Genomic DNA, 23275 nt, shown 5'->3' with positions numbered 1-23275 from the left:
TATTTTGTTATTTTTAAGTGGTAGCAAAGCATAACACCTGGCTAAAATACCCTAAAGACACCGGTGCCCTCTAATCTTGGAAACTAAGCAGAGTCAGCCTAGCTATAATTTGACTGGAAGACCAGCAAGAAACCACGTGATGTAGGCCATATTTCAGTAGAAGGAACTGGCAAAACCACCTCTGAGTATTCCTTCCCTAAGAAAACCCTATGCAATTCATCAGGTTGCTATTAGCCAACAGTCAACTTGAAGGCTTGAGGGTGCAAACACACACACAAAGCATTACAATATTACAAGATGAAGGGAACCTAGATTAAATTCCTAGTAATGCCAGCTTCTGCCAAGGTCTAACTTACATTCCAGTATTCTGCAATTATACTTGGAAGTTATTTAACGTAGCATTGTAGGCAGTCTCAGGTTTGTTGTAAAATTTATTGTCATGCCAACTTTGTATGAAACTCAACGTGAAACCAGCAAGGCTATATTGTCTATCTACAAAATTAAAGAACCCAGGAAAAGAAAATTGCATTTGTCATGTTCTTCCCAGAGGACTTCTCAATTCTCATTTCTGTCTTTATTTTGAGATGAAATGCTGAGGAAGCACAATCCAGAATGTGTTATAATTGTGAAAAGATTGAAATTAAGAAGCTGATTTCTTCTTTTTTTTTATCAAACATATGAGACTCTGAAGTGAAGAATGTCTACCTCTTGGAAGATGGATAGACACAAGCCTTATTTTGCTTGGCTACCCACTCAAATGCTTAACCATCATGAATTTTTGTTTTATTTACTGGTTTGCAGGTTTTGTTTTGTTATGCATTTATTTTACATAAACCTAACTTGTTAGATTGGCTCTCCGTGATCTGAGATCTTCAGATATAAATGGGATAGAAATACTTTAGCAAATAAAATAAACAACATGCACACAGGAATATTCATTGTGACCCATGATTCTACAGAGGCAGGATACTACATTGGTGAATATAACATGGGAAATAAAGGAGAACAAATTGATTGGATGATGGTTGATAAAATGGGGAAAAAGCAGAGAAGGCCAAGAAACAGTAGCTGACTTTGAAGGGAAATTACAATACCAAAGCATAGCATCCAAACAAGAAAAATAAAGAAGAGCAAGTAAGAGGTCAACCATCAAACAATATGAAACAGTGTGACTGAATAGTAACTAGAACCAATACCCAAAGGGAATACAGAGGCAATTGCTACGGATCTACTAACAGCAATATTGAACTTCAAGGTCTCTGGGTTATTTGTATTTGATTTGAATTGTGAAGTTCAGTACTTCATGAATGTTCTTTGTTGCTAAAAATCTAAAAGATAAAAATAGATACATTTAGACCAAACCAAAAGGATAATTAATCTGTTCCTCTTCATCCTTATTACAAAACTCAATCTATTGCCTCACCGTTCTGTTCCATAGATACATTGTAGCCTGCTCCTAACATTTGTTTGTGAGAAGGGCTAATGTGCAAATGAGAGCATGATAATCTCTTAGTGTCCCCAGTGCTGTAGGCATCACACATATGAACATTTTGAATCTTATCTCAGAAGAGAATGTTAAAAATGGAAATGGCATTCCTATATTGGACTTACCTTTGGTGAACTAGCAGGGCTGGCACAAGGTGATCGAGCAGCTCCCTTCTGAATTAGGTCTAGTCGAGGAGGCACTGGTGGGAGGCTAAGATGAGGCCCTTGCAGGGGATCAGGAAGAGGTTTTCTTCTTTGAGCAAGTGGAGAAGATCCTGGGGATGTCACAGGGGAATTCTGTCTTTCATTACACTGCAATGTAAAGTATTCATAAGGGCTACAAATACAGTATGTAATTTTCATGGGTTAATGAGAATCCAAGATTGCAAGTTCTGATTCAAGACACCTATCAGCTGTGACAGAGAACATTTTTTACTATGGAAAGAAGTCATAGCTTACTAATGTTTTCAAAACTGGAAAAATAAACTTATGTTAGTATCAGTATAACTTGAAAAATAAGCTTATGTTACTATTATTATATTATTATATATTATATTATACATATTCCTTGATGTTACTCCTACTGAAACCTAAAACACATCACTGAATCTGCTAGAGCATTCTTTGAATATCTACAGAACCCTCCTGTCCATATCACCTCGAAGTTATGTAGATACCAGAGAACTTTTTTTCTCCACTTAGTCTGTACTTCTTAATATTTTGCCTGATTATCTTAGTGAGAATCAGTTTTGCATTAACTGAGCAGTCATCAGTAAATCAGAGGAATAAAGATACTCCTAGATAAAGTACTTCTCACATAGTTCAGAAAGCATGCCAACTAAATGTTCTCTACCCCACCCCGAGCTCTCAAACTACTGTACATATGAAAAACTAGTATTGTTCTTATTACTTCGTAGTTTGCTGTCACAGTAAAGGGCCCCTCCTCTGAACAATCAATAATTGAACAATCAATCTGCAATTTATACTGTGGCCACTGCAGTAATGCATAATTTGGGAGAATTTAACCTTTCTAGTTAGGTTTAGGCTTTTTAAAATAAATCTTAAGGTATTAATTTACAGAGTAGCTGACTAATTCTGAGTTGTTCACTAGAAAATAATAATTAGGATTGTTATGTCCAAATTAAGTTTCCATTCAAATGATTGAAAGCAATCATTTCAACTACGTATTACATTAAATGCACTTCTAACAGATAACAGGTATGACAGACTATTCAAGACAGGTTAGGCTCTAATTTGTGAGTGAACACGCACCAAATCTGCACATTTTCAATTCAAAATTTCAATTCAATTCTGATAGCTTTTAGGGCTGAAGGGCGAGGTATAAGTACTCTAATAAATAAATAAATAAATAAATAATGTGCTTTTTCCAGGTTTAAAGTACAACCAGTAATAGTTCTTTTTTTAAATAAAGAAATTTGGAAATGTGAATCACTCTTTGGCTCACAGCTCCACATATTTTTGAGAGAATATTTTATTACATATCAGAAACAATGTTGTTTCTGCAATAAGTAGCAAAAGCCCCCCCCCCCCCCCATTACCATAGTGCTGGAACAGTTTTATTATGAGAAAAAGTTTGGAAATCAGGGGCATTCCTACTCAGAAAAAACCCATAACATAACCAGGAATGATATGAGGTAAATAACATTACGCACATTGTGGAGAATAGGAATAATTTTTTCTTCCTTTTTCATAAAACTAAAATCAAGGGTCATCCAATGCCATAACGGGAGAGTCAGGCCAGGAACATTTCTCTGTGAAATACAATCTTATACAGTGCATAATTAAACCATGGAATTTCTAACTGCAAGGTATAGTAATGATCACCAAGATGGATGACCTAAATAGAAGGCTAGATAAATTCATAGAGATTAGACTATTAGTGGAATCTAAAAGGTACTATGCTACTTTTGGTATGAGAGGTAGTATGCCTCTGATATGAAATGCTAGGGATTATGCTTCTGAGGAGAGGAGTTTGGAGAACTTGAGACACAGCCAGTCATCACAGGTCATGGAATGTAAGGGGTAGGGGTAGGGATGAAAGAATATCAATGTTTATCAAAAAGTCAGATAGGGCCAGGTAGAAATAGAGACAGGAACGGTTAGGAAGAAAGGAATTTAAAAGATCTGAATAAAACCTGAGAGAATCTGAGAGTGACAAGAGTTTAGAGAGTTCAAGTTTTAAATTGCTTGTTACATAATAAAACTTTACTGGTTTTATTTTATGTCTGTTATAATTTAGTAATTAATAAGGAGCTCCAATCATGCATTATCACACTCAATTAATGATCAACACATCCACCTGTGCATTTTATGTGTGATAGTGAGGCCCCAAAACCAGTCCCAGAAAGGTGTTTTAACAGCAGAAGGGCGAAGTGATTGGAGCCTTAGCACTAGAACTTGGATAAGGGGCCAATAATACTAGAATATAGAGGCAATTATATGAAACTAATTGGTAATAAATTCATAGCACATAAGAGAAAGTAGTTCTCTACACAACATGTAAGTTATGGCAGCTGATGGCAAGAGGTAACGTGACACTAACTTTGAAAGGCTTATTAGATCTCTAGAAAAATGCCCTTAAAATAAGCCACAACAGCAAAATGAAATACCTGTTGGTATAAAGGCAAAGGTGAAGAGCACTTATTCCATCTTCTGGTTGGTGCTTACAAACAGACTGCTGAATTAAAGTGATTCTTGTTCTTATTTGTCAGGTTCTATCATAATCCATGGACCAAAATGATTTCATATAACACACGCTTGGCAAATATTATTATTATTCTGTATTTATATAGCGCTGTACATAAAAACAATAAATATAAAAGAGTAAACCTGTTAACGTTTGAATAGAAATATGCACCTTTCGCACAGATGCCAGTCGATTCATCATTAAAGATTCTTCTCTGTCATCATCATCATCCAAGTCAAGCATGGGTATACCAAAACTATCCATAATGCTGCAGCACCTTGTGTTTTCATCCCTGGGATCAAAGGGGTCTACAATTATGGGTTCTGTCCCTTTGATTTCACAGCGGCAGAAAGGACATCCTTGACCATCAGACTCCTGTGTGAGAAAAACAGGTCTTTTAAATTATTGAGCACAATTTTATTTCTAAGTATATTTGAATCTGTAAAAGATCTAAAGGAAATATTCTAACATTACACCAGACAAAATATTCTTTAAAATCATATTAAAAGTAAAAATGAAAATATAAGAAAACCCATTTGAATACATATATTATTTAAATATAGTTTGCCTTGGTTCTTCCTGGCATCTTTACAACACTGTGCATAAAGGGAACATTTTCTATTTGGAAGAATTCCAAGAAAATAGGTCAAGAACTTTTCATATGAGGATATCCTTGGGGCAGCCATAAGTTGGGAATGACTTGAAAAGCACACAACTTTATTCAAAGCTCTTGTGGCGATGAAGCAACAGCTCTCTTCTTCCTTGAGCCCTCTAAGCAGTATTAGAATGCAAGGAGAAGATGTAGTACAGCATTTCCACAATTAATCTGCAATTCATTTGAATAAGTAACAGCACACACTTAAGTCTTTGTCTTCTTACCCACACCCAAGCAGGTGAGATAAGACTTATCTTCAAAGAGAGGCATAATGTCACACAGCATTTTATGAAAGGTTTGACTGAGTTGCAGAGACACTTGCTTTTTCTTGATTTCTGACTACCTTAGTGGAGACGAAGAAAATCCTTGCTTTCTATGATAGCCTTCTACACTTTGCCTAGAGAAATATGAGATTGCACTCCTCTTGAAAGAACATGTTGTAACTTTGACCCTCTGAAGTCTGAGGAATCTGACACAGAGGAGCTGGATTGTAGGGAGTTTCTGGTTCTAGAGATAATGCCCCTCTCCTAAATTTAAGCTGCTGATTTAGCCTGCGAGTATTCTAACATCCATATGTCACTGGAGGCTCAGGCAGACTCCACTGCTGAGAGTGCTTTATACCAGCTTTAGCTGGTCTGATAGCTATCACCTTTCTTGGACAGAGACAACCTAGCCACAATAGTTCCTGTGCTAGTAATTTCCCAATTAGTCTACAACATGCTCCTTTGAAGGCAACTCAGAAATAGCAGCTAGTGTAAAATATAGTAACTAGACTGTTCAACAGAACATTGTATAGAAATCATGTAACACTGGCCTGAAAAGAGTTCAATTGGCTTCCAGTATATATATTTTATTTGAGTTGGGAACATGCTATGTGAGGGAAAGCTTCTCCCTATATATACCTGACTGAGAATGGGTCTGCATTTCTTTGTCCCACCAGGCAAAACGTTTTAGGAAGACATAGAAAAGAGACTTTTTTGCTCTGGCACTCAGTTGTGGAACAAGTTCTCCTCAGAGGTCTAATTGGGCATCCAAATAAAAACATAGCTTGTTACTAAATTTTTTCATCCAAATCTGCACATGTGTATGGTTTGAGTTGCCTTAAATCTGTCTCAACTGGTTTTAAACAGTCTTCTTTAAACTCGTCAAAAGTTTAATATGCATTTAGTTTGCTTACATTATTTTTTACTTGTTTAAATTGCTTTAAAATGGCTAAATTTATTTTACTCTATGTTAATCTGAGATTTCATGATATTGGGCAGGACATACATTTTATTAAATATTAATTTATACTTGCCAATTGCCTAAACCTGATAAAGGAAGCTAAATACAGGAGGATTTTCAAGGTTCTTTCTGACCTCAGTAGATAAACAAAGTATGTGGTGTTGCAATCCCATTTGCACAAGTGAAGTACGGAGTTTTTCATGCATAGGGGATGCTTCCAAAGCAAAGCCTAAAGCCACAAGACAAGTTGCACCCTAACTCTCACTTTGTGCTAAGGGCAGACACAGGCCAGATTAACAGATATGGTTGCTACTGGCAACCTTGTCAATGTGTTTGTAGATTCCTGCCTCATGTTTTAAAATTACCCTTGACTCTATATAAATGTGTGCAGGATTTTTTTTTAAAAAATGCTACATTGTTACATACACATAGAATTAATCATATAATAATTCATAATATTAAATATAAGATAATATAAAATATAATACATCACAATAATATACAAAAGTGAAATAAATCACTATTTTACAGAATAAAATCCTTTGAATTAACTAATATATTTCTTTAAGCATTTATTTGTATTTTTCTTTTTCCCTATGACCCCGCAAAAAAAAAACCCTCAAATCTTTCCTATAGCAAAGAAAATTGTATAAATAAAACTGACCTTCAGTTAAAAAATACTCAAAATCAGAATTCACTGAAGATTTGGCATAACTTATTTTATTAAGCAACACAGATGTTTCACTATGAGCAAAAAGCACAGGCAATTCCTCTTTAGGCATGTCTAATGAGCCATTATGACAGCAATTAAACTCTAACCACTGGCAAGTAGCAACTGACACTGCTACAGTATGTTCCTTTCATCGACACATTAATTGTACAGAAGTTAAATTTGCAATGAAGTTTGATTAAACAGAAAATGTGACTGCTAATGGAAGAAAAAGCCCAACACTCAATTTTTCATTACAGTTCATTTGGTAAAGGGTTACACTTTGGATTGGAAAAAAAATAGTGTTTTGCTTGGGCCAGATTCTTTCACTCCAGTGACACATAGAAAAAGATAGTACTGTATGCAATTAACTGCATATTTTCTTCCATGGTTGTTTTTACAGCTGTTCCTCAAAAAGACCCCACAGAGCACGCAGACCCTACTGTTGAAAGGAAGAAGAGACATTTTTTTTAAAAAAATACCCATTATTTCTATTATTTTTCTCAGCATGCAAGTACCTAATTCCTCTGATTGCAAGAGGGAATGGAAAGATATGTTCATAGTACAGTCAGCCCTTCTTATACACGGATTTCTTATACATAGATTCAAGCATCCACGGTTTGAAAATGTTAAAAAAAAGTATAAATTTCAAATATCAAACCTTGATTTTCCATTGTTTATAAGGGACACCATTTTGCTATATCATTAGATTTAATGGGACTTGAGCATCCACAGATTTTGTTATACACGGGGTGTGTGTGTGTTGGAATCAAACCCCAGCATATAACAAGGGTACACTGTACATGAATGCAAATTTTTGTCTAGGCCTAGACCTTTATTGCTTGCTGAATTATAAATGAATTCCTAGGAGTACTGATTCCCTTATCTGGGGATATCTTTCCTCTCTCAATACCGAAACCACACATCCTTTCCCCTTGTTGTTATTAGCTGCCCTCGAGTTGGTTCCGCCTCATGGCAACACTGTGGATGAGATATCTCCAAGAATCCCTATCCTCCACTGCCTTGCCCAGATCCTGCAAGCTCCTGCCCATAACCCCCCTGAGTCTATAAATCTGGCTTGTGGTCTTCCTCTCTTTCTTCTACCCCCTAACTTTCCTAGCATTATTGTTTTTTCTAGTGACCACTACCTTCTCATTATGTGGTCAAAGTACGATAGTCTCAAATTGATCATCTTAGCTTCAAAGGAAGAGACGTGGTCAGATCTGTTCAAGAACCCATTTGTTTTCTTGGCTGTCCATGGTATCCTAAGTACTCCAGCACCACATTTCAAATGAGCTGATTTTCTTTCTGCTTGCTTCTGTTACTGTCTAGCTCTCACATCCGTACATGATAATTGGGAATACAATGGCCTGAATGATTGTGACTTTCATGCTCAGTTGTATGTCTTTGCTCTTCAGTACCTTTTCCAGTTCTTTCATAGCTGCCCTTCCCATTCCCAGTCTTCTTCTTATTTCCTGGCTGCAGTTTCCATTCTGGTCAATGTTTGAACCTAGATATGGGATTTCTTTATTTTAATTTCTTCGCTGCGTAGATTAAATTTGTGTATTTCTTCTGTGGTCATTATTTTAGCTTTTTTTATGTTCAGCATAAGACATGCCTTTGCACTTTCATCTTTGACCTTCCTTATTAACTGCTTCAATTCTTGAATGTTTTCTGATAGTATTATGGTGTTGTCCACGTATCTTAGGCTGTTAATGTTGCTTCCTCCTATCTTCACTCTTCCTTTTTCTGATTCTAATTCTTCTTTTCTTATGATGTTTTCAGCATATAAGTAAAACAAGTAAGGTGATAGTATGCAGCCTTGCTTGACTCCTTTGCCTATTGGGAACCACTCTGTTTCCCCAAATTCTGTTCTGACGGTGGCTTCCTGTCCTTGGTACAAATTCCTCAACAGGACTATCAGATATAGTGGCACACCCATGTCTTTCAGTGTATTTCAATTTTTTTTTGTGATCTATACAGTCAAATGCTTTGCTGTAGTCTATGAAAAACATGCTGATTCTTTTTTGGAAATATTTGGTGTAGTCCATTAGCCATCCCATGTTTGCAGTGTGGTTCCTAGTGCCCCTTCATTTTCTGAATCCTGCTTGCACCTCTGGAATTTCTCTCTCTGTATGTTTGGAGTCTATGATGCAGAATTTTGAGCATATGAGATTAGTGTCCTATAGTTGCTGCAGTCTTTTGTATCTCCTTTCTTGTGGATTGGTATGTATATCAAGCATTTCCAGTCTGGTGGCCACTGCTTTGTTTTCCATATTTGTTGGCATATTTCAGTTAGCATTAAAATTGCAGTTCAATTGGGACATCATCTGTTCCTGGTGATTTATTTTTTCCCATTTCCTTTATTGCAGATTCCACTTCACTTCTTAGAATTTGGGGTTCATCTTCATATGGTTCCTCATTCCAAATATCATTCATTCCCTCATCTCTTTTGTATAACCCTTCTGTGTATTGCCTCCAGCATCCTTTTATTTCTTCTTGTTCCGGTGTTATATTCTTTTTTTCTCCATAGAGCATCCCTGCCCTTGGTTTGAACTTGCACTTTAATTTCTTGGATTTCTACCCATTCCTAATTTATAAAGTGTTCTTGAAGAATGCAGGCCTATAAAATATCACCTATTTAGCTATCCATACTCCCTGCCCTGCTATCCACAACTATTTGCTTATTATTAAAGAAAGTATTCATCCTTCTAATTCACATGGCTGAGCATCCATAATCAAACAGCATTTGTGTTAATAATTCTCAGTAGCTTGTACTTAGCTCATGAATCTAGACAACAACCTAAGGGAGTCTGCATTTATCTTCCAATATAAGAAAAAATTGCAAAAGACACCAGTAAAATAAATACAGCAAAAATAATTATTGTTTTTGTTTGTTTGTTTGTTTATATCCTTCTTTCCTCCTAGTACAGAATCTCAAATCTTATGTATTAACTGTGACAATGTACATATATATTAGTTTTTGTTTTAAAGGAAAGGCAACCTACCTGCCATGCTGTAAGGCAAGATGTACACATCAGATGCCCACAAGGTTCAATCTTCACATCTTTATCATTTTCAGCACAAATTTTGCAAAGTTGGAATGTGGAACCCATTTCACAGTACAATTCATATTGTTCCTGAAAATGAGACTACTGTAGTTACTAGTCATACCACTATTACAGGATGTTAAGTTTAATAAATGTAATAAATGTAAGAACTGTTGACAGCCCAGCTTCTGTTTTCTAAGCAATAAAGTACACGACTGGGACCATACATTTTTTGCAAACACCGACCCTAAACAGACAGGCAGTAAAGTGGGGCTTTGCACGCCTCCAGAATGGCTGGAAGCTACGTGGAGAGCACATCCGTCCAGGAAAAGCTAGCTGCAAAAGGAAGCGGTGAAAAGCTGTTCTTTGCCCGTGGCCTGTTCAGCGGTGGGGCAGCGGTCAGCTTTGGGACCACAGCATCTAGTTGCTGTGATCCCACATCAATTGGGATCTGACCAATGCTGGAGTGGCCACACTCCAAGCGGCTGGTCTGCATTACCCCACTGATGTGGTAAAACATGACATAAAGTTCTTTTATATGCAGTTCCGTACATATACTATACACAGGGGGAAAAAAACCATTGCTAACAAAGTCTTGGGTTATGAAGATAAAAGAAATAAGTAAGGATTAAACTCTTATGGACTACATGGTCTACTTCATTAGAAGTATCCTCATTTACAGATACATACAGTAAAGTACATACACATATGGCAGGACTGTGAGCAGTGAGATCAAATGGAATTCTAGTGTTCGTTTCTTCCTATATATCAAGGTGAAATAAAGTAAAGACTCAGAACTAAATTACTTTTCTGAAAATTTTCAGACTAATTTACATTTTACTCTTCTCACAAAATCTTGCCTTTGAGTTCTGCTCTTCCTTAATTACAACGGCTATCTTTTCAGCATGTAAAATATGAATCAAAGATGTTTAATGAGCGATAGTATCCCAACACAATATATGTTTACTTTCAAAGGATTTTATCTCCTGTCTCATTTAACGTTTAAAATCTAGGTGCCAGTTTTTTTGTCAGTAATCAACAAAAAATGAAAAAGAGAATATAGTGTACCTTACTGAAAGAAGTACGGAATGATTTTGCGTATTACACAAAGAAGCACCATTACATTAGTTTATTTTGTGCTTCAACAACTTTTCATTAATGGTAAAAATACTTTGCATTCCTTTTCACAATAAGAAGCCAAAAATAATATTAATTAAAATCACATGCAGAACTGCAACCTTAATATTAGAAACTCTACAAGAGAAGTATAGAAAAACAATCCACCCTAATCAAGTTGCCAAAACCACCAATGGTTTGTACAGGGACAGAAGATCACCCCAAGTCTTATCACACAAGATTACTCAAGAAAATCCTAGAACCGTCATTCACTTTGATAAAAATTGTCACAGAATTAGTACTACATTACATTGTTAAAAGTCAAATAAAATGTTAACATTGTTCCAAGCATCCAGGTATTATTTCCAGGTTTTGAAATAAAACAAACTGAAACAGCTAGAAAGTTAAATAAGAGTTTAATTATTCATGATGGCTTGTATGAAAAATTATTAGCATGTTCGCTCAATCAGAGCCTTACCGAATAGAGATATTTAATGTACTAAATACTTTTTCAGAGCATCCTTCTAAAAGACCTTTTTCTCCCATTCTTTTTCACCAACCTGGATGATGGCCTATTCCTTTGATATGCAAAGAGTTCTGAATACATTTGAAAAGCATGTAGATTTTATGAGTAACTTCTTGAAAATTTTGGATTTAAACATATTATTTATGTTTTTACTGGTTAATGATTTTATTCCAAATGATAATATGCAACATACCTGTGTAACCTTTATGTGATCATGTGGGGTGGGTTCACATAGTCCTGTCAAATCAGGATTATAACTCCGTCCATCTGGGTAGAGATAGCTGGATTACAAATAAACATTGGTTGTTTTAATTCTCACAATTTGTAACTAGAGTCAATGTGTGCATTTCAGTATTCACGATATGATCAAACTGTTAACACCTTTTGGAAACAAAAAGCTAGTGATTTTTAGATGACTCTGTCTCATGAAACATTTTCCCTACATGCTACTAAGGTAAGGTGAAAAGACAGTTCCAAATGTTTCACTTCTGATCATTTATTACAGTTCTGCTCATCATTCCAAGAGCAGTATTTATTTCATATTTTAATTGCATGTTATTTTACTGCTGTAATCTGCTTGGTTTCCCTGAGATTAAGCAGATTATTATTATTATTATTATTATTATTATTATTATTATTATTATTATTATTATTATTATATAGCTACTACCTATTGAATCCCACTTTCCAACTCTATTTCCACTTCACTACTGGCTGAACCTAAATTCTACCTCACCTAAATTTAGGGCACAAAAAATACTCATTGTTTTCCTGCTTTATACTCTTACTTGAAGAATTATAACTAGATCAACCCCTACCCTTAATTGCACTCCATGCATCATAGTCAGTTTTCCTACATGTGAAGTAATAAACATTTTACTCACAATCCTTCCCGGCTGCCATCAATCAGAGCTTGAAATAAAGGCTTATTGTGAGGTATAGTCTGTAAAATATTTCCATCGCCAGTGACATATCCAATGGCCCATTGCCCTAGTCGAGTGCAACTTAACCTGAAAATGTAGCTGTAAACCAAAGACACAAAACTATACTTAATGAAGGAAAAGGAGACATTAAGGGATGTATCTGGACCAGGGCTGGGCAACTGTGGCCTTCCACATGTTTTTAGATTATGACTTCCATAACCAAGGTGGTCACATGTCTTTCTACTCTTGTCCGTAAGAAGATAAATCAGACCATACAATAGTTTATTAATAACCATTTGCGCAGTACAATCAGCCCTCCACATTTGCTTGGTTTGACATCCACAGATTCGATTATTAATGAGTTTATTCATCCATAAATTTGATTATTCACAGCCCAACTACACTCGCTGCTCCCCAAAGCCTGAGGCTGCCTTGTGGACATTCATACAACAGCTTTTGGCTTCAGGAGGGGGAGCACCAGGGACAGTTGCTGCTGCCACCAACCACTTCCCAAAGCCTGAAGTTTCTGTGCACAGAACAACCTCAAACACTGGTGTCACCACTGCTACCAACCCTCTCCTGACATCTGAGGTGCTATATGGATGTGCACAGAACAGCCTCAGTATTTGGAGGGGAAGCACCAGCGATCGCTGCCATTCCTCCCTTCCAAAGACTGAACTTGTCTCAAGCATATTTGCACAGCAGCTTCAAGTCTTCGGAATGAGATTGGCAGGAACGGCAGCAAAAGCTGGTGCTCCCCCCTCCCAAAGCTGTTCTGTGGACATTCATACAGCAGACTTCAGCTTCAAAAGGTGGTTGGTGTCAGCGGCAATGATGGCTGGTGCTCCTTCCTCTCAATGTCTGAGGTTGTTCTGAGCATACTCACACAGGAGCCTGAAGCAGAAGGTTGCCCACTGCAACTCTATTCGTGCGCTTTCCACTTTTGGAGGGATCCTGCACCCCTGACCCATACAAATGTGGAGTGCCAACTGTACTTTGCAAATAAAATTGCTGAGATCCATGATGACTTGGACATTAATGTTGATACAGACACAGTATGTGGAACTTTTGCTCCAGATTATCCAGTCATAATGTATACTTTTCAATCTGTACAGCTCAAGGATGTGCACAGGTTACTTGGATAGGTGATAATCACAAAAACAGACCTTAAAATATGAATGAGACATCTTACCACCCACATACATCCTACAGATTTCAATGAGTATTCTCTAGTTGGAATTAAACTTGGATATAGCCCCATTAGAACAGTCTTAGTTGTACAGCTAAACAAACCATGGCTTAACACTGTGTTTGAACTAAGTCAGTATAAGGTCAACATTAAGAATTTTTTTAAGAACAAAAGACAGAATGCAGATCTTTTATAGAATTTATTTAGGGTATATTCCAAACAAGACATCTACAGAGTTTATTTTGTTCTGGGGTCAATAGCATGAAGTGAAGAAAATGAATTGGTGGTGCTCTGAAAACGCAGAGATAGGCTATATAAAAACAAACAAACAAGAACACAGAAATAAGTTAAAAGCACATCAATGAAGTAAAATGTGCTTTTATACTTGTACTTGTACTTATGGGGCGCATAGTTCCTATTAAAAACGTGATCTTTTTAAAAAGCAGTTTGTGGTTTTGCAGGAAAGCTTAAAAATCTGGGAGCAACAAATCTATAAGGCTCAACAACTCACCGAAGTCCATATTCATTAAACTTTACTATTTTTCTTAAGTGCATCAGATTTTTTGGAAAAAAGCATTTTGAGTCAAGCTATCAAAATAAATAAATAAATGCAACACAAGAATTTGGTTCTTCAATGCCTCAACTATGGTTAATGTTCACATTATAGTAAAATGAATACTCAGGCCAAATGGTGTGTTTCTAATAATATTTCAGTTAAAACATATTACCTTCCGGGTTTAGTGCTGTATTTCTGTAATCGTGCTTTAACTTCATCATAAGTCAGAAATGCCATATATCCAGGATGTGTCACAGCTAAGAAGTTCCAGTTTCTCAATATTGAACTCCAAGGCTAAACAGAAAGTGGGGAAAATAGTATAGTATTTGCCTCAGCCCTCCTCTGAAGACACAGTCATATACCTGCACTCTTTAGGCTGAAATGCAAGGTTAGTTTGGTGCAATGATCCTGCCTTAATATGGATTAGTAAACCAGGGATGAGCACTGTGCCTGCAGATTCCTACCCAATTCCACTATCACCAGTCTTCTTTGTTGTTGTTGTGTGCCTTCAAATAATTTCTGACTTATTTCTGACCCTAAAGCAAACCTATCACGAGGTTTTCTTGACAATATTTGTTCAGAGGGGGTTTGACTTTCCCTTCTTTTGAGGGTGAAAGAGTGTGACTTGTTCAAGGTCACCCAGTGGGTTTTCTTGGCTGAGTGGGGAATTTGAATCCTGGTCTCCAGAATTGTAGTTCAATGCTTAAGCTACACCACACTGGCTCACCAGCACTTCTATTATAGTTAATTTAAGCCATACATTCATTTAAAAAAAAAAAATCGTAACAGGGAATGTGATTTAAACCCACAAAGGTGATGTATAGCGAAGGAAAGGTTAGTATAATACTCAGTCCTGGCTTAATAAACCATTTGTCAGGAATATTATCTGTAGACTGATGAACAGTGAGTGGTTTATTGTCATCTATCAAGTTTCATGGTGGAGTAAGATTTTAAAATGAGGTTTTTATGCTCCAGATCCAATACTCCAGCCTATCACATGCCAAACTGGCTCCAACTGCAACATATAATAGAGCTATTTTTAAAATATACACTATTAGTATAAAGCTGTCCATGAATAAATTATGCCCCCATGCATCTGAGGAAGTAGACTTAAGTCTACGAAAGTTCATAGTACCAACCTATCTCTTTCAGTTAGTGTCAAAGGTGCTACAAAATCCCTTTGCATAGTGATTTTCCAGACTAAGGTCCAAAACACACTGTAGAAATAATCCAGTTTGTGACCATGTAACTGCTTTAGCTCAATACTATGGAATTCTGGGAATTGTAATTTATTGTGGCACCAGAGCTCTCTGACACAGAAGGCTAAATGTCTCACAAAATTGTAGTTCCAAGAATTCCCTAGCATTGAACAAGGACAGTTAAAGTGGTCTTAAACTGGATTATTTCTGCAGTTCATTTTGGACCTAACATGGCTATGGAATTTATCATACTAGGGAGATCCTGAAGAAAAGTGGGATTTAGAGATTTAAAGGGGGGAAAAACCCTACAAATGCGGGAAGTTTATCAGATGACGTCACAGTTAAAGTGAAATACTGCAAAGTTAAACTGAATGCAAAGCAGAGAAAACTGGCAGCTTTTTACTTTCGGAACTTCCAGAAAGTAAAAAGCTGACAGTTCCCTCTGCTTTGCATTCAGTTACCTTTGCGTTATTTCACTTTCACTTTGAGGGTCATCCAGTGTGATAAACTTCCTGCATTTGCGGTTTTTTGTTTTTGTTTTTAAATTGAATCTAGTTTAAATCCCATTTTTCAATGGGATCTTCCTAGTGTGATAAACTTCTATGTCATTAAATTATGCCCATGAACAATCCCTGTACTAAGAAAGTCATAAAATGGAGGGGTGAATGTGAGAAGGATACCCATCAAGACCCCGGAAGACAACAGTCAATCTTAATGTTTTAATCTACTGTACATTTAAACAAAACTCTTAAATTTTCACCCTTTACACATAACATCCCTACTGACTATGAGATCTAACTATACGTAGAGGTAAGTAAGTGATCACAGCAGTCATGCATGTGCCTAAATATGCTATGATTATTTTCTATAGGTATAAAAATTCAAGAATAATAAGCAGGCCCTATTTCAAACTCTCTTAACCAGATATTTAATATGTCTATCTGCAGCCTGCCCTCAAACTTAAAAAGAGAATATTCTTGTACCCGTTTCTCCCTTGTGCTATTTATTCTGAAATGTATAAAACAAATTATGAATATACTGTCTCTAAGTGCAAGATGAAATGGAATATAATAATAAAGTGTGAAGACAAATACCATTCACTCTTAGAGAGCCTCAGCTTTTATTCCTGATCTGACAACATGAATACACCTTATGGTCCTCCTGAGATTTTTTTTAACAAAATGAGGCAAAGGTCCTTTGTTTTCACCAAGACTATTAACTGCACATGAAAATAAAAGCTTTACAGTGAGATACAGCAACCATTCCTGAGGAGGACTGGCATCTCAGTCAGTTACATCAAACTAACTTTAAAAATAATGTGTACACAAAATTTTACAGACCTCTGCCACATGTTTTAAAAATTTATCAGGGACATTTTACCTATGGATTTTCCACTTTACTAAATATTTGATTAGATTACCTTTTGAGTCTCTCCAGACTTGATAATTCTATTATATTATCTATTATATGTTATGTCTCTGAAGAATTTTTATATGATTCAAATGAAATACACTTGGCTGTAAAGCAATACAGAAAAACAAAATTCAATAGTATATTAATTTGAATATGTTACCTGAAATAATCTTGTGAAGATATCAAATTCAAAAATTGAAATGTAGTCATTGCAAGTTAAATCAATGGTAGATTTCAAAGCCATTGCTTCTAATCCAGAACTTATCTGATGTACTTCATGCAGACACTGTCGGAATACCTTCCAAGGCACTATGGTTCTATATTAAGAAAGCAAAATATAGGTTTGGGTTGTTTGAATCACAATTTTATTTTTCATGATGCTGTAGAGTTCTATTGACATTTCTGTATTGATTGGACCTCTTAAAGAACCATATTTTTACTAAAGGGAACATGATAAACACAGATCAAAAATCATCTGGAATTCAACATTCTCATTTATGATCAATGTGGGAAATTGGTGTCAACTGCTTTTAAATTTATTTTATACGTAGGGAAAGGGGTTATTACCTTTTTAAAAATTAAAATATATTTTCATTTATGATTTCTGAACTGATTTTGCTTCTGGAGACATTTTGTTTTGCATTCTGTTCATTTACTTCTGGTTTTCAGGCATTTTAGATTTTCTTCATGCTAACCAGAATAGTTTCCCATTTCCATTTTCAGAGTGTGCCACAGTGAAAGAAGCCCAAAGGGAGGGGGATAATTTCAACTGTGTCAGAACCACTGGATTAAACAGTAAGAAATACTAACAGTGAATGTTAGAGTTCACCAGAATGCATTATAGATATATTTTATCTATCAGATGAGAATCCCATGTAGCAAGAAGAAATACTCAATGAGACAGAAAATATTTCCAACCAGTGCAGAAGGTGAACATAGCATGGTCTGTCTGAATATTCCATTTTCAGGTAATGGAGGATGATATCTGTGCAGTGGATCCCTTGCTCTGTATCTTTAATAACAATATACTAAGTGCTCACTAAAGGAAACTGGGCAAGGCAAAGATATTCAAATATAAAGCATTGAAACCTTTGAACTCTCTCCCATATTGACACATTACTGTCATCCTGTTACTGAACACAGGAGGTCCTATAATCCCTCCAATTCAATGCCTCCCTAAAAGGCCATGAGTGACTAAGAAAGAGTTTGGGAGGTTTCACTTCAGGGTACATAAGAAGCTTCTTCTTGTCCTTGATCTGATTAAAAAGAACTTCAAAGTCTCCTCCTCCCTTGCCCTTGATTAAACAGATTTCTTATTTGAGTAGAAACCAAAATCTATTCACTTTGGGGTGATGGTAAAAAACTATGTAAATTACACATTTCTCTCAGTTGAAATGTTTCTATGCTTACAATAGTCCTCTACACTCTATACTGGACACACAAGACAGTCTCTATGCAAGAAAATTAATGGACACAGATTTGACATTAGAAATAGCAATACCCCAAAACCAGTTGTAGAACTTTTCAACCTTCTTGTACATACAGCAAAGTATTGACAGGTTGCAGTTTCCTTGAATAAGGAAATTGTAAAGGAAGACAGGAAAGAGAAACAGCTGCATTGAATTATATTCACAAATTCCAGTCCATTATCAGAGGTATTAACAAAGACTACATATGCAGAGGGCCCTTGGGGTTTGGTTCTAAAATGCTCTGTGGATACCAAAATTAGTGGATGCCTGTCCCATTAAATAAAAAGGCATAGTAAAATAGTTTCACTTATATTAAATGGCAAAATCAAGGTTTGTTTATCGGAATTTATTTATTTTTTAATATTTTCAAGCTGTGAATCAGTGGATACAGAGGGACAACTGTACAATGGACCCTTCCCATCTGTGGGGTTCAGTTCCACCTGTCCCTATGGCGAATTGGGGGGAAAAGCAGATGACCAAGTTCCATATTATTTGAACAGATTTATTGTATTAACATATCAACACTAAATATCCTTGCCAGTCATTTAGGGCAAGGGACATGATTTGTATCTTTCTGGATAATATTACATTCTTTCCCACTTCTACCACTGTATAAATATGCTTTATACCTGAGGTCTTAATACCAGTCAGTACTATATCCAAAAAGTGGGTTTATGTCCACAAAAGTTCATGCTAAAATAAAAACCAGCTGTTTTAAAGGGGCTGCCATTTTTCTCCCCTTCCCACTCTTCGTTTAATGCTTAAGAGGAGAGCATATTTTATGAATTCTGGGTCTCCACAGAAGTCAGAGCCCAGAAAAACTAAAGTTCTGGTTCTGGATATCTCCATACATCAATGTAAGCCACTTCTGAAAACCTGAATAGGGTTTGTGCCTTTAACCCAATGGAAATTTAAAATAACTATACAAGAGCATAGCTAAATATAATGGATCTCCTCTGAGGAAAGATTCATAATATTTTTGTGAGCAAGACCTATGAAAACCATCTCCAACAATATGAACAACCCTCCAGGCACGCAGGAGCTGTTCACAGGAGCTCACACTCAGCTGGAATACTGTATTTTTTTGTAAGGGAATATGGTCGAAGGGTCATATCAAAATACTTGTCATAATTAACAGGTAATAAAAATAAATAGCCCTGGAATAATTAACCCTGGAATTATTTTCAAAAGGGTTAAAATCTGAACAGCTATTATTAGCAACTCTTGTAAAATTGTCTTCAAATAAATCTGTCTTCTTAACAAGAAATGTGTTTTATTTTTTCAAATCTACCTCTTTCTACAACATACCACATAAAACTGTAACTACCTTTAAAACATTGCCCAAAGTTTAGGCTGAAAGATTAGTGTACGTTTAACCAATTCTGAATTTTGATTCTGTGTCTGTTGCAAATAGCCAAAATTGTGATTAGCTCACTACTACATACACACAAACACACAAGTCTTGGGGAAATAGCATTCTACATAATATTGAAAGAATGTACTGAGAAATCCACAAGTGTTGTGGTAGGCTGAAATCTGACACATTAGAAGAGGTAGCACCTTCTGTTTATGAAAAACAGGAAACCACAATGAACAGCACAAATACTGTGAAAGATGCATTTTAAGATTACATTAAGGAACAGAGTTGCTGCTCTGATTAAACTAATTTCAATTCTTAGGTCCAAAACACATGGTAGAAATAAACCAGATTGAGACCGATTTAACTGCCCTGGCTCAATGCTAGGGAATTTTGGGAACTATAGTTTTGTGATATTTAGCTTTCTCTGTCAGAGAGCTCTGCTGCCACAACAATTCCCAACATTCCCTAGCACTGAGCCTGGGCATTTAAAGCAGTCCCAAACTGGATCATCTAACTAAGAGACCTTAGTTAGTCTCTACCATATTAATAGAGAAATACTTAAATGATTCTTTCCATACTGCTCTCTTTCAGCCTTCCCTCCTGAAAATGTCCCTGCCACCAAAAAAACTGGCTTTGTATCATAAATCTGAGAAGTGATAATTCATGCTGGGAGGAATATTATTATTTATCTGTCATGCAATTGATCTGAAACAATATGAGAAAATGAATGTAACCTATAATCCTAAACCACATTCAAGTCATATTTTTAGATCTTGCATGAAACAGGAACCTTGTTAGCCCTAATCATAATCAATACAGCTACCTGTACATATTGTAAACCTGACTGGGGAAACTGAAACTTGAGGAATGACCATTTTACATTTGTAGGAAATAATCTACTATGTGACTGTATTTTCCTCACAAGTCATTTAAAATTTATTTGCTACTTACATCACTAACTTCTGGTCTTTTTTAACTTGAACTTTTATTTATAAGGTTTTAAATGAAAAGGTTTGAAGAAATCTTTGTGTTTTGTATCAAGAAAAGTTTAGAGGCAAAGCATGCTAGTCAGTACCAATATTAGAAAAAAATGCTTTAACTTTGTTGGACAAGGTAGCCACAGATAGAAGGTCCCTACCATCTCAGCTAAGACCAGAAACAGAAAATACAGGCCTATGACTAACATCTTCAATTTCTTTTTCCTGTTTGCCTGATGAAGAAGCCAGTGTGACTTTGAAAACTTGCATGTGTAATTGTGCATTTTGGTTGTCCCAATGAAGATATCATTGTTTGGATGTTACTGGATTTGCTATGTGGCCAACACGGTTACCCCCAGATACCTCATTTACTGTTTATACATCCATTTTAGAAACTTTTTTTCTACCCAGTAGAACATGTTAATAAAACAAAAGAAAACAAAATAGCATTTCTCATCTGTTAATAGGTTTGCTTCTTGTATAGCAGCTGAAGACTGGTGAAGGCATCATAGATGCCATACTTGTTACCAGAGACCATAATATTTTCCTGCACTGTTGGATGGGAATGAGATCAGGGACAAAATACTCTGAATATGGTGCTGGATATCACCTTTGCCTTTGGCTTTTGGGAACCAATAACAGATACTAAGGAGGGGTCATAGCTAAATTACGGAGCCCATAGCTTTATATGTTAAAGAGCCTTAAGGAATAGGCAGTATGTGATCTTAACAGCCCCAAATATTCTGGAGAACTGCCAGTCAAAGTACTGATTAGAGGGACATAATTTGACAACACTAGATTAAAAGGAAAGGCAGATTTGTAACCAGCTTTGGTTAAGGTTATACTCCCATTGGACACAGGGTCCCTGCCTGGAGGTAATACTTGATCTAATAATGCATCTGAGTGCTCAGATGGTGGCAATGTCTGGAACAGTTTGTACCATCTTAGATGAATATAACAGCTATGTTGTTTTTGTTTTTTTCTGATGAAGATTGACCCAGCCACAGTCATTCAAAATATCTTCTTGCTGGAAAAGGCCCATGGACCCTGAATCAGCATTTTCTGTCCCCCCCCCCCCCCATCAGTCACAGCTTTGGCACCGTGAAAGAAAAATACAACTTGCAAAGAGAGAATGTTCCCTACGAACATCTTAATAGTGAAAGGAAAGAAAGTGTGCCATCAAGCAGTTGCTACTGCCTGTTATAGCACCAGTGGAACTTCAAAACTGCAAGAAAGGGCCTCCTTGCCACGCTATGCTTATGGATTGTGAGTCAGAAATTGAAGTACTTGGATGTGGTTAATGAAAATTGGGCCTCCTAGAGAGAAGTCTTTTGTCACCCAAGTCACTGTCAAATGGGGTGCACATCACTGAGGGTTATCCCTTTGGGGAAGCCACTTAAAGGTACATGAGAACAATAGCTAGTCCTCCTATCTGAGAAAGGGGAACAGGACATACTATATTGCTGTTTATTTGATACATTTACCTTGCATGGCTGAATAATTCTGGGGTTGCTATCTGTTGCAGGGACGCAGCCAGGATTTTAGGAAGGGGGGGGGGGGCCAGACTAAGTGCCACCATTATAATGGGGCTTGGGCACGGCGGCGCAGCAGCACACACCATTCTTTTTTCTAATGGAAGGGGGGGTCCGGACCCCAAGAACCCCCCCTTGGCTACGTCTCTGTCTGTTGGTAGAGGGATGTGTTTCCACAAGAGGGAAAGTGATAAAGGGAAACAGGAAAGGGGGAGATATGGACTTGGCTGGCAGCCACATCATAAAGGAGAATGTAACAGGGTTCTATTTGCTGTCGGATTGCTCTCTATTTAAAATATCTTGGTACAGCTTTTTTTTAAACAGACCAATGTTGAAAATGATGCTGCTGAAAGCCAGGTCAGTAAATGGAAGACAACAGCCACAGACCATTTGATTCTGGATGAACATGCTGATCTGGCCTGCATTGCAGAAACCTGGCTGGATGATGCTAACAACGGGAGAGAGGGAGCTCTGTCTGTTTTGTCCACAATAGGTGCATCTACATTGCAGAAATAATCCAGTTTGATAACACTTTAACCTCCATGGTTCAGTGCTATGGAAGTCTAGGAATTGTAGTTTTGTGAGACACCTAACCTTCTCTGTCAGAGAGCTCTGGTACTACAACAAACTACAATTCCCAACATTCCATAGCACTGAGCCATGGCAGTTAATGTGGTGTGAGACTGCATTATTTCTGCAGTGCAGATACAGCCAATGAGACTTTTGATAATTACACTGACCTCACCAAGCAAAGGAGCAAAAATCCTTCACTGGAGAACTTTTGTGTGTGTGTTGGATCAAACAGTGTGGTGAGTCACTAGGCAGAGTTGATTTCTCCAACAGTCAATCAGGATTCAGGCTGGCTGTAAAGGTGGGGCTGCTGAAGAAGTGGCTATAAACAGGGAAGAGCAAGTCAAAATCAGGGTTGAGTGTGTCAGTTTAAGGCACAGTTCAGAGCTTTCTGTTTTGAGAATAGATGGTTAGGATGCAGGCAAGGGAACCTTAACAGAATTCATACGACTCGTAACTACTGAATCACTGTACTCCTGTAACCATATGATCTTGCTTGTAAATAAAGTTATTGTTTACTTTGTTTCAAGAAGCGAATGGCCCTAAATGAATTTATAATAAAAGTCTAATACACAGCATGCTACCAATGATAACACACCAGTCAGAGGAGGATAC

The 23275-nt window shown here is 36.7% G+C and overlaps 1 protein-coding gene across 3 annotated transcripts in view; it reads right to left on the bottom strand.

The window, feature by feature from the left end:
- LOC121917208 (E3 ubiquitin-protein ligase CBL-B-like) overlaps positions 1-23275 on the bottom strand; it is a 93901-nt gene that overhangs the window by 21702 nt on the left and 48924 nt on the right. For all 3 annotated transcript variants that reach the window (XM_042442964.1, XM_042442965.1, XM_042442966.1), the window contains 7 exons: positions 16913-17069; positions 14313-14434; positions 12357-12494; positions 11666-11753; positions 9789-9920; positions 4364-4567; positions 1612-1797 (listed from right to left, as the gene is read on the bottom strand). In XM_042442964.1, coding sequence (XP_042298898.1) covers positions 1612-1797; positions 4364-4567; positions 9789-9920; positions 11666-11753; positions 12357-12494; positions 14313-14434; positions 16913-17069 — 1027 coding nt within the window. The remainder of the gene's footprint in view (positions 1-1611; positions 1798-4363; positions 4568-9788; positions 9921-11665; positions 11754-12356; positions 12495-14312; positions 14435-16912; positions 17070-23275) is intronic.

The sequence above is a fragment of the Sceloporus undulatus genome, unplaced genomic scaffold (assembly GCF_019175285.1).
Source record: "Sceloporus undulatus isolate JIND9_A2432 ecotype Alabama unplaced genomic scaffold, SceUnd_v1.1 scaffold_12, whole genome shotgun sequence".
Lineage (NCBI taxonomy): Eukaryota > Metazoa > Chordata > Lepidosauria > Squamata > Phrynosomatidae > Sceloporus > Sceloporus undulatus.
This window is presented reverse-complemented; position numbering and strand designations above follow the sequence as displayed.